The following is a 13042-nucleotide window of genomic DNA, read 5'->3' on the forward strand; positions in this document are numbered from 1 at the left end:
GTGCCACAGCCATATAGAGATTAATTATGCATGTTCATGTTACAGTACGTGCATGTATTCAGTCTGCATACATTCTTAAAAAGACGACCTTAGCTGTCCCCGTCAAAAGAAAAGGTGAGTTTTAATTTTTTTACTTAGAATAAAATTAAAAATTATGAACAAGCTTTCTGCAAAACACTAGAAATTACACAGAAAATACACAAAATATGTTTTTATTTATAGACAAAGTTCACAACATTAAAATGGTCAAAGCAATAATTAGATTAATGAACTACTACTTCCTGCTAACATTTACACTCAATATAGAACACTGCAATAGATGTATTTAGTTAGATGATTTAGAATGATGAACAAAAACAGGCAGGAGACATCAGTAAAATATGATAGTATCTCACTGAAGTCAGAACTGCTATACTGTCTCATTGTGTATTTTACTGGGTTATATAAAATAAGCTCAGAATTATTTGATTCCCTCTGATTTAAGACAGAACATGAACACCACTCCAGTACACCTTCTGGTCTAGGAGACTAAGACACAACATTCTGTTTTCCCCACACAAATCTGACACCTCAGAGCTTGGTTCCAGTAAAGAATACTGGAACCTCAGATCTATGCTTTGTCAAAGCTGCTCTCTAATCCAAATTATTTTACAAATCAAATAGCAGCACCCTGTGATCTCAGTAACACAGCTGTTTGCTCTTGGGGTTTTCAGAAATTTATTTAACTACTTTAACAAGGAAAAGTTTGACTGCCTTTGAATCTGCTTTCAAAGACAAAATTATACAGGTCAAGCTATTGCCCATGGAGTATTCTGGTTAACTTTGACAATGATGGATACCTTTCATGACCAATTCCCAAATCCCTTATGCCTACACTTCACAACTGTCCTTAATGATGAATGACAGTCATCTGCATTGAACAAAAAATTTYCATCACTCTCATCCCCAAAGAAATGCCATTATCATCACGTTTTCTTGCTGTAATTTATCAGACTCAAAAATACAGAGTCTCTAACTACTAGATTCTTTATTAATGTAACTCAAATACTCAACTATCTGCTTTGGAATGCGGACGGTAAGAGGTRTCAAATCACTAGGTACATTACACTCTGTTTTCATCACTTTAGGAACTGTAAGTCTTATTCTTTAATGAAAATGTAACATGGAGAAGACAGATTGCTTTGATTTGAAACAGGCTCAAATATCCCATCTGAGCTTTGAAGAAATACCTGAGTTAGTCATAAACTAAAGGAATACTAAAAAATGTATTTTGAATGGAAGGCTTATTCTCACTATTTATAAGAGTGGATATTTTATTTGCTTATTTGCTGAGGTGAGGGCTTGCCAGATTCTTAAGTCTTCATTACTTCAGTGGGGACTGAAATAGGCCACCAAAAATACCATTTTAATATGTCATCCAATAGGGTTTTCACTTTGTGAAARTGGACTCACACAGGCTACAATTCTCCTTGAAACTAATTACATGTTAGTGGCAGATCCAAATGAATTTCTTATAACAAACAATAAAAACTTGGTTCTAAATTATTATTTCCATTTCAGTAACAATGAAAGGCCTCATTCATAGAGCAGGACCTCACTGTGCCATACAATGTTCCGCAAAAACAGAACAAAAAGCACTGCATATAAAACAAATTGTTTGACTTTAACTCAGGAATTCTATAATCTACATATACATCRAACAAAGAAAGGTGATAACAATAGAGGCATAAGAATACCAGGAACAATGAGGAAATATTGGTCAGCTTGTAGAGGCAGCATCCTAAGCAGACTACAGACTTATGTTTTTGAAATTAYTAATGCAATGCTTTACATGAAGAGTGTTTAAGAAAAACAGGGAAATGACTTTATAAATGCTAATGAGGAGCTCCTCCCAAGCATGCAAGGCAGGAAAGGAGAAAGCACAAAGGAGCTCATTTTAAAACATAAATAAATTGGTAAGGGAAAATTACTCCTGGAAAGGAGTCATCAACTACTGCCGACAGGTGATTGATGGGGAACAAGAGGTCTTGAAAATGTGTGGGGGGCTTTTTTGTTTTTATTTATTTATTTATTTATTTAATTTGCACATGAACAGAAATGTATATACCTTTCTAATACCTTACAGACATTATACCTGTGGTACATTTCAGTAATATTTAGCTATTATCAGTATAGGTTGAAAAGGGTAATTAGTTGCTAGGAACTGATAGGAGGCAGTATGCTAACACTGATGCAGTGCTAGCATGTGTGTACACACACTGGGGAAGGATGGGAAGACTGTGAGGTGACATAGAGGTGAATCACAGTGAACATATAAAAGTCTGCTCCCCAAGGCAGATCACTCCACTTGCACACACAAAATAATTGTCAGGTGGACACAGGCAGTATTCTCCACCCGGTTATGCATGCCTCAACTTTGGGAGCTTCATATGTTTATCTTTAGATTTCTGATCTTTAGAAACTTGACTGCTTCCAAAAGGTACTTAATTTTCTACTTACAGGCTGAGTCAACACCATCTGCATGGTCCATGCATGCTGCTCGTGGAACACGTGGCATCTTTTCCGAGTCTTGCAGTAACTTCAGAAATACCTTTCATGAAATAGAAAAAATAATTTAGATTGTTTTTTATAAACTATTTTTTTTTCTCCCAAACAAACCAGGTTGTAAGGTATCAGCAACGGCTGCTGTAGCCACCCTGCTGGATCACTATAAAATTATGCAAAATCTGCAGAAGAGAAACTCTGGGGATAAGGAGAAAGGAGTAAGTACCAACAGATGCCAATGCACCTATACAAAGTATTGTTTGCCCACATATACCACTATCTGCAAAAGACTGGCTGCCCTTGATGGACATTTTATGCTGCTAAGCTGTAGTGTATGTTGGAACACAGTTACTGAATGTTTTACAAAGAGCATGTTGACAGCTTCGAGTCTCTTCTGATATCCTAGCTAGAAATCTCTGGGAACAACTGGAATTAATACTAAAGAGAAGTACCGGGTCTTAACAGAATACTAAGTCTAATCTACAAAATCCTACAGAACAGAATCCACAGAGCTCTGAGGAATGTCCACAGATTTATGCAAGGAGATAAGCAGCCTCACAATCTCTATACTCACCCAGAAATGATCTACGCTCTCTAATGCAGAATGTGAAAGAGTGATTTAGCTCTAAGATAAATGCACTTGTTTTAATACATACTTTGTAGTAAAACTACTAGCACCCCTACACTGAATTGGGAAAAAAGAAATATCCTGTTTCTTAAAATTGCTATGTGATTTTTTTTAATAAAAGTAACAGTTTAGTAATCTACAGAGTAAAGTCTTAACGGTAGAATCTTCTTAAGTAGGGGGACACACACAAGGAAGGAAGCAAACAGTAATAATAAAATATTCAACAGAATGAGGCACTCTTTCAGGAATGCACCTGTGTGGCAAAGGCAGCCAACAGTRTCCAGGGCCATATTAGAAAGAGCATTACCAGCAGGGAGATGATCCTTCCCCTCTAGTCAGCCCTGGTAAGACCACACCTGCATCCACTGCCAGGCTGCCCAGTACAAGAGAATTACAGACATAGCGGAGCAAGTCCAGCAAAGGGTCACAAAGGTGRTCAAAAGACTAGAGCATCTGTAATATGAGGATGGTACCCAGCACAASAGACTTCAGACACAAGCTAAAATACAGGAATTTCCACTTGAACACAAGAAAACACTTCTTCACAGTGAGAGTGGGTGAACACTGGAACAGATTTCCTACAGAAGTTGTGGAGTCTACTTGGAGATTTTCAAAATCTGACTGGACAAAGGCCTGGGCAACTTGCTCCATGTGATCCTGTTTGAGCCTGTGGGTTGGATTAGATGAGGACTAGATGATCTCCAGAGGTCCCTTCCAACCCCACCTATTCTGTGATGCTGAGAATTCACCAACCTYGCTACAAAGAGATCTACTTAAATGGTGTATATATACTTTGTCAGATACATTTGTGTGACCCACTACTCCATGCTTAATCCTGCTTCAGAATTCCATCCACATTAAATCCTTTGAATTTCACAGAAAGATAATTCAAGGCTGAGGGAGTGAGAAGTAAAAAAGCCTGGAATAGCCTCCATAGTGACTCAGAGTTAACACTCATTTCACTTCTTGAGATCCCAAATGAAAAACAAAATTCAGAAATTTCCTATCCAATAACCTTTTGCATTGTATTTTCATGATAAYTTATCACAAAGGAATATCATTTAGGAGATTATTTTGAGGAGGTTTTGAAATTGTCAAAAAGAAAAAAAAAGGAAAGAAAAGAAAAAGAAAAGTTTGCAACTGGGATAAAAGCTCCCTGTAGTAGTAAAATCAGCCACCTCATTCACTTGCTTTACAGTAAAATCCAGTTTGAGAAGTGCCTGAACTTGATATTACCTTTAAAATAATCAAATTTCATTTTAACCTCAACTACAGTTCAAACAGGAACTCCAGATTAAAAAAAACTTGCAAATAAAAATCAACAGCAAATGCAGCTACCAGGAGCATATCTAAAAGAACACCAAAAACAAAACCAAATTTTCCTTTCTCTTGATGAAGTAACCTGTTCGGGTTTAGTTGCAAGACCCTCTTACCAGCTATAACATGAAATCCCTTATTTCTAAAGAGCTCTTACTATAGACAGTAAAACTCAGTCAATTTGAAGTGCTTTATAATTCTGGAAAGATATTTCTTGATTTGTTAAGGTCTGTCTGTTACATAAACTGTATTTTGCTTAGTCAATATAATTGCCATTTAATAGTGGTTATTGATTACCTAGTTACCTGCCAACTTTCAGAGAACACTTTTGGCCATTAACAACTGCAAGGCCTGAAGAAATTTAGTATTTCTTGACGTTTCTGTATTAGAGCCTGGAGGGAGACTCTGGCTGCCCGAAGCACATCCTAATTGACTGCTTTGGGCCTGCTTACTGATAGTTCTGCTGCACCAGTTCTGTCAAGAAAACCTATCGAAAATGAACTAAAGCCACAAAGGAACTGCTCCTTTCCAGCTAGGACAAAGATTGCATGACAAAATGTTGGCTGCACATAATCCATTCCATTTCAAAATTCTTGCTAGGGCTGCAGATAGACAACATTTTATTCTTTGATCACAAATTATGCCATTTCAAGAGGGACTGTAGCTACACCTTCAGAAAAAACTCTCCYTGCCTACTGAAGGTAGCTCCACTGCCATAGCTATTCTGATACAGCTACATAGGCAGAAGGCCAGTTGCACTGTCTGATCCTCCTCATAGTATCCAGGCAGCTCTTAAACATCCTATATTAAAGACAGAAATTATTAGTCACCCTGTAATACAGAAGAAATGGTAATTAATCCAGTGTTGCACAGRATATCATACACAGGAGTAGTATTAGCACGAGGATGTTATTAGCACTATGAGTGCCTGCCAAAATACACAGAAGAGACCTGGGAAGGYTGGGACTGGACATCATGACAGAGAAACAACGTGCTTTTCCCCATACCTAAAAGACTGAATGAATTCACCCAAAGTGTCTTTGAGCCTTCAGCAGAACATCCCGTGCCCTCCATACCAAAGCAGTTCCCAGGTTAGCATCTTTAGATGCTTAGATAGCAAGTCCATGTCCTGACCAAGGATTTGCTCAGATGGCTGTATATGGGAAACACGAAGAGATGGACAGTTCCTGCATGCATGCACGCACGCACACACACACACACACACACTCCCGCAAGCTAATTGTGCATGGTAGCTACTGCCTGGTTGAGTCCCTCCCAACTCCTTCTTTGGGAGAGCATCATAAAAAAAAATAAGCCTAGTCCACTGATACAGTGGGACAGCATCCCTGATTCTCCATTGTAGAGCCTGGGAACCCTGTCATGCCTTAATAAWCTTCCTAAAGCACATCTTCACCTTAAAGGAAAAAGAGTGAAGAAAGTCAAAGTAGGAAAAAGCAAAAGGTAAGTAAAATCTGTAGACAGTCCTTTATAATCTAAAACTACCCAACCGACATTTTGCAAACATTTCTGGGCCATCCTATCCCACAAAGCCCATGTGTATTCTAGAGAAGGGGTGGGTGGGAAAGTGTAYCGTGTTTGCTGTCAGTTAATTGGCAACAAGCATCTGACATAGCTCAGAAGCCATGTAAAGGTCCCTCAAAAAATAAGTTGCACATGGAACTAGAACTACACAGAAATAGTGCTTAACCTTCTCCCAGATGTTTTAATCAATTCTTTCACTATGGCTCAGGAGTGTATCAGTGAGCACAGTGTTAAATACTCATTGTTTTATACCACAAAAAATATCCAAATCTGAAAATCTGAAAATCCTACACTTAAGAAACATTCATCTTCCATTTGGGGAAYGTTTCTGTAAGTCATTATGTCTGCAAGTCAGTATGTCTGCCATTTTCTTCGGTAACCGAGCAGTATCAGAGCAAATATCCCTGGAAAGTTTCTAAGTTTTAAACCTACAGTCTTAATCTGCATTTTACCTTGAAAAACTTTGTTGTATATGACGGTTTTCCTCATGTTACATTTTCTATTCATGTTGCTTTTATGTTTTCTTCCAGACAGACCATGTTTGCTATAGCCTTTTGGAGCAACAAGCATTTCACAAAGTGGCATGATACAGAAGCAGCTGGAGAGGCACTCACTGTAGAAGAGTGGATTGACAGTGTCCAGCTCTGGGCTCCTCAGTACAAGAGAGGCATGGAGCTACTGGAGAGAGTCCAGCGTAGGGCTACAAAGATGATCAGAGGGCTGGAGCACCTGCCCTACGAGGAAAGGCTGCGAGAGCTGGGCCTCTTCAGCCTGGGGAAGAGAAGCCTGAGGGGGGATCTTATCAATGTGTACAAGTACCTGAAGGGAGGGTGTCAAGGGGACGGGGACAAACTCTCTTCAGTTGTCCCGTGTGACAGGACAAGAGGCAACGGGCAGAAATTGAAGCACAGGAAGTTCCGCCTGACCGTGAGGGGGAATTTGTTCCCTGTRAGAGTGACGGAGCACTGGRMCAGGTWGCCCAGAGAGGTTGTGGAGTCTCCTTCTCTGGAGATCTTCAAGCCCCGCCTGAATGCAACCCTGTCTGACATGCTCTAGGTGACCCTGCTGAGCAGGGACTAGATGATCTCCAGAGGTCCCTTTCCAACCTTACTGATCCTATGATTCTATGACAGACAAACTTCTGCAAGCAGGTCAACAGCTATCTACTAAATGGAAAAACGTTCAACTGCTAAACTTAGATATGCAAACAAAAAGGAAGACAAACATTGGTCACAGAGCCCACGGAAGACACTGTCCATGCCTTCAAGGAAAGTGCTTCAAACAGCAGTAGCAAGGTTCATGTCTACCCTTGCCCCAGAGAGCCAGATGCACATCAGGCAGCATAGGTCAACCCAGGCCACTCTTGGGGATGGGGGGMGCGGATGGCCACACTAGCTGCTGAAAAAGGCCACCTTTCCACTGTAGCTGCTTCTTTCACACCTCCAGATTGTAAGCGGGTACAGGAGGGGCACTTGCCTCTAGGAATAAGCATCTGACCAGATGGCAGCACTGTGTTATTACGATTATGCCACTATTAGCGTGCTGTTAGAGCACTCTTAACGAAAAATGAATCTAATTTGAAAAATACATGATGTTTCAAGGCCAACATACTCCAAGATGACATACRGCTTTTCCCAGAAAGTTCTGAGGCACGCACTCTCACCATTTCATGGAAGAGAACTTCAAGAAAAACACATAACACTTAAACACATAAAGATGTTTCAGTGGTTTTGTTCTCTCCACAATGAAAAATAAGAAAAATAAGTTTTGAAACCCTTAAAAAAAAAAAAAGTTAAACATCATACTCCAGAGAGCTCTCAGTATGCCCTTATTTTAATTATCCATCCTTTCCCATCATCCTCTTGCTTCCGTTAATACTCTTTGGATTACAAGCATTATGAAATACACACAAAACAGCTGAAAAAAATATTTAAAATCTAAACTGAAGCAAATATAACATTAATGAAATCTGAAGTGTCATGAACCTATTTTGTTAGATCTTCAAAATTCCTTTGAGGTATGAATGGTAGCTGAGTTTCACTTGAAGAATAAGATTTCAGAGAGTGCAGATGTCCCCCAGAAAAAAAAAAGGAATAAAAAAGAATAAAAAACAGAGACTGTAAAAGAGAAAGGCGAGAAAGGACAAAAAATAAAAATAACACATTTTTTCCTTTAAAGTCAGAGTTCTTTGTTTCCAGGTTGAATTGTTTGAATAGACTAAATAGCACTATTATGTGCTATCCATTTAGTTGCTAGCACAAAGAGGCTTTTGATAAGAAAATGGAGAATGGATTTTGTAAGGACTAATCACAAGATGCAGAGATGACAGAAATCATCCCAAATTAATGCATTAAGTCTTCAAGATGAAAAATAGCATATCAATATCTAATACTATCTTTAAAGTTTTTGGAAAGAACAAATATCCTCAACTGAATGACAGATGCAGCACACTGAGGAGCTTCCACCTTTTTTTGACTTCATATTTACTTTACAGATGCCAATTCTGGAACATCGCACAGTATCCTATAGGGATATAATCAAAAAAGGCTCTCAACATATATATTACTTTAAAATCTATAAAGTTTAGCAGTGACTACTACTCTTTCTTATAGCATGTTAACCAATCTATATGAAAATAACAGATTTTTTTCAATACACTTTTGACTTGCCTCATAGAACTGTATAGCAGGGAGATAAGTCACTTGACAATAGTGCATGAAATGTAATAAACTTATGCAGATAATTTCATCTTTTTTTTTGTTCCCATTACCACAGTAAGTGCTTGCCCCTTGTTTATATATTGTGGCCATATATAAAAGAAGCACCAAAGTGTGGGATGGGAGTTGTGGGCTTTTGTTGTTGTGKTGTGTGGGGTTTTGTTTTGTTTTTTAATAATTCAGTTACATAGATATTGACTTCAAAGGAAGTCATATATGGGCTGGTAGATCATTCTTTTGGACTGCAATCTAAAAGCAAATCTATAAAAACAGATCCTTTGTGTTAGTACAGGGTTCTAAAGACTTCTGTAGCAAATCAATATAGTCCTAAAGATGTAAGTAGATCACTTCATGACACAGCAGCTCTACTTGGTGATGTATTTATTGGATGAGTATGATGAATGATTGTCATTTTAAGTTCATTTACATCACTAGGGTTCTATTCGTATTTCTTTTCCCAGAGGTTATATAACATCACTAAGAGCTATCTGAATTGAACCTCTAACATTAAGAATTCCTTGCGAGTTCAAAGCTCGTTTTGACATTACAGATTTAGGACAACAGTAGCAGTTCTGGTCAATAATACATTAAATTTTCCTTAGGAAGACAGGAACAAACATTTAASAAAGTTCTTAAAACACAGTGCTTTATGGTTCACAGATTCCAGATTCTTGGAATAAGATATTGCAGTACAGTGGCCATAGAAATTAATAGTACAAAGAAAATTTAAAGTGTACATTTTGTGTGAGATTTTTATCATTCTCATAATAAACTGTTGTGAAATATGAAAGACAATCAAGATTAGTTAGAAACAAATACAGAACTCTCTAACCAATAAAATGCCATCACATAAAAAAATTAAAAGTACCTCTTCCAAGGTGGTGTCAGAAATGCCATAGCCAGTCACATGTAGATGATGAAGGTTTTCATCTAAAGCCTGAAAAAGACCTTTAAAGGAGGTCTTATCTACTCTTTCTGGGATCACATAGGTCAGTTCAGTCCCATTGTTCTCTTTCAGGAAGGCTTCTGGAATATGGGTCTGTACCAAAGATGTGACCTGAACAACATGCTTAGGATCTTGAATTTCAAACACAGAAGGCTATAAGAGAGGGAAAGTAAGCACACAAAAAGCACTAATGTTAGCAGAAGKATAGGACCTGATAGAAGTGATACTGGAAAATTTTCACTGATGAAACTGCATCTAACCTGGGACACAGGGACTACTTCCCAGGAATGAACAACAATGAGACTAGGTACCTTCCAGCTAAATATTGAAACTCAACATATTCAGATATGTTACTGAATTCTTTTCCATGTTAAAAAACAAACAAGCAAATCAAGAAAGCTGCTAAAAGAACATGTTTTTCTGGCTCTGCAATCTATATTGCATATTAGTTCCTGGAACAGTCAAAGAGACTCMCGCAGAATATACTTGGCCATTACTTAGCTGGCACTGTAAGTTCTGTACATAACACATTTAGTATACCTTTTTTATGAGTGTTAGACTGTGTCCCTGGCCATATGTTTCTCTCAGATAAGTGGGAGAACCACAGCACCTCAGCTGGCCATGCTGCAGGATGGCAATGCGATCACTGAGCACCTCTGCCTCATCAAGATGGTGAGTGCTAAAGATCAGTGTGCAACCTGTATCAGAAAGATCAGTACATGTCTGTACAACCTGGTCTCCAGAGAAACATATATTGCTTTCAAGAAAGACCGGACTGAACGTTTTTTGGTTCCTCCAAAACATAACTGCAAGACACAGGCAAAACCTGTACTCATATTCACCACCTATTAGGTACTCCCTTTGCTAGATATAAGTCAAAGTGAACTTAGACCTGAATTATACAAAGCAGACAGTATTAAGCCATTACAACTTCAAGCTGTTTTATGAGCTTAAGGAGATCACTGAAAATCAAACAGCAGCAGTGTCTGTTTCATTGAATCATTCACTAAGGTTTATTACAGCTGATTGAGCATACACTAGCTTAAGAGTTTGCTTTCCATTTCAAGCTCACAGCACTTTAAAAAAATTACTGTGACAGCTTGATTGATAAGTCTATCTTCATTAGAAAAAATATGTATCTACATAGAGTTATGTGCAAAACAGGAAATGAAAACAAGAAAAGAATTTTGAAAAGTAAACAAAAGTAAAAAGAGGAAAAGGAAAAAAGTAAGAAGAGAGAAATTTCAGGACAGCACTCAAAACTAGGCTGAATCTTCAGTTAGAGCARGCTTCTTTCTGTGAGATAGAAGGTAATTCTTTTAATCTCACTTGGCCACTTTCAAATTTCCTGGGCTGATTAAATGTCTCTGAAATTAACRTATTTAACTACTGAATTGCAACACTAATACTCTGACCCTCCTGTTTACATTTATTGAAAAAAAATTCCAGAAAAGGAAAAAAAATTATTTGTATATGCTTTGTACCAGCTTTGTACTTCACAAGAACATCCCAGATGCTACGGCGAGAGCATGGATCAACTCCACYGGTGGGCTCATCGAGAATAACTGTCTTGGAGTTTCCAATAAAGGAGATGGCAATTGACAGCCTCCTTTTCATCCCTCCAGAAAGGGCTCCAACAAGTTTGTACTGATGTTGGGATAAATTCACATCTTCCAGAGCTCTGGAATAGGAATAAACATGGCCACTTTTGATAAAAATTTTCCAGTCACATTATCTTCATACAGAGCAGAATTCCTGAAAAAGCACCGTTAAAGGAAAGTGAAGACGACAACTTCGAAGGATTATATTTGGTGACAAAAGCTAACAGAGAATAAAAGATTGCTAATTTTCACCTACAAAAAGTGTAAACACTCATTGCCATCTGAAATATAAATTTTAGATAGCTACTGTGCAAGATAAAATCAGAGAATAATTTTGAAATTAAGTCCAATAAAATAAACACTAATTTGTCCATTAATTTCAGAAAACTCTGGATTACAATCTCTTAAAACACAGGGAAGGAGGTTAGTTTCACAACTCAAACAGTGCTTCAGTTTTTACAGCTACACAAACTTAAAAATCCCTGCATTTGTTGGAAATGTGTCATCATTTGAAATATATGCATAAAATATTTTTAAAGGAATTTTAAACCATATTCCTGCAAAGCAGATAAGTGATTCCCTAGGCGAGGTAACTCTACCTACTTTAATGCTTGTAAAAATGTGATATTGAGAGTCTAGAATGTTACAGCCAACAGAAGCAACAATATCTAAGCAGAAGAACAAGTTTCCAGCAGTGACAGTCAAAGTGCCTGGGGGTTCATGTGTTAGAAGAGAAGTTGCACACATTGCCTGCCAGCCTGTGCCATCAGAGGATCTCACATCTAAGCAGGGTGCAGACACATGCTCAATAAAGACCGCACTGCAAGATCACACACTATTCTGCATCACGCTGAATATCTRTTCATTGAATGAAACTGTCAATATCAACCTGGCAAGCAAGAGGTAAAAGGCTCAACAGTCTAAGATTATCTCCTGATYCATTTGAGTAATAAGCAGTCTGTAGACTGTGCCATTCACTCTGAGGGAATTTTTCATTTTTAAGAAAGTAAAGTTCTAYAGTTATTTTACATACCTTCGGAGTGCTGAGTTCGCTTATGTGGCATTAATATGACATACTGTTGAGGAAATCACACAACTGACCAGTTTATAAACAATAACAAAAGGCAGGATATTATTTTGCATAAATTTTAACCAAACATGCTATGTTTGGTATTTCTTTGTTGTTCTAGAGATCTTCCTGTTTCAAAAGAGTTTTGCAGTGTTCCACACAAGAGATTTTTCAGATCAAAATTTTAAAATAACTGAGATTTTTATGATAGGCGATAAAAGCAAAAGCCACTCTGCCACAAATGTGTCTGCATTTGCCCGGTTSTACACTTAAAGAGAAGTCCCATCAGCTTGGCATTGAATTCAAATGTGGAAGAGTCCAGCCATCYGGTTTAGCATGAATCTCAAGGTAAAAACAGAACTATTCTGATTGAGACATTATTAGAAGAGAGAGATCTATTATTAGAGGTATATTTTAMATTTCAACAAATGCAGTCTGCTATTTGTGAAGATTTTACCTTGTAGGAGTTCAATAGTATTTCAATAAATACAATGCAAAGATGCATCTTGTCYTACAGCAAAGAAATCACAGTGCAAAAACACTAGCAAAGCCTTAAGCTGACAAGACGCAAATCATCTAAGGTCACGTTAGAGCTTTGTCTTGTTTCTCCTTGTTGGATTGTTTTTAAATCCCTTCACCTGTTAAACACAATTAAAGTTAGAATTTGAGGAAGGAGAA

At 37.8% G+C, this 13042-nt stretch overlaps 1 protein-coding gene across 1 annotated transcript in view; it reads right to left on the bottom strand.

The window, feature by feature from the left end:
• ABCA13 (ATP binding cassette subfamily A member 13) overlaps positions 1 to 13042 on the bottom strand; it is a 202159-nt gene that overhangs the window by 92709 nt on the left and 96408 nt on the right. The window contains exons 38-41 of the mRNA XM_085305455.1: positions 11179 to 11375; positions 10235 to 10392; positions 9617 to 9847; positions 2500 to 2590 (exon numbers count right to left, since the gene is read on the bottom strand). Coding sequence (XP_085161581.1) covers positions 2500 to 2590; positions 9617 to 9847; positions 10235 to 10392; positions 11179 to 11375 — 677 coding nt within the window. The remainder of the gene's footprint in view (positions 1 to 2499; positions 2591 to 9616; positions 9848 to 10234; positions 10393 to 11178; positions 11376 to 13042) is intronic.

The sequence above is a fragment of the Rhea americana genome, unplaced genomic scaffold (assembly GCF_003343005.1).
Source record: "Rhea americana isolate MKP2758 unplaced genomic scaffold, rheAme1 scaffold_220, whole genome shotgun sequence".
NCBI lineage: Eukaryota > Metazoa > Chordata > Aves > Rheiformes > Rheidae > Rhea > Rhea americana.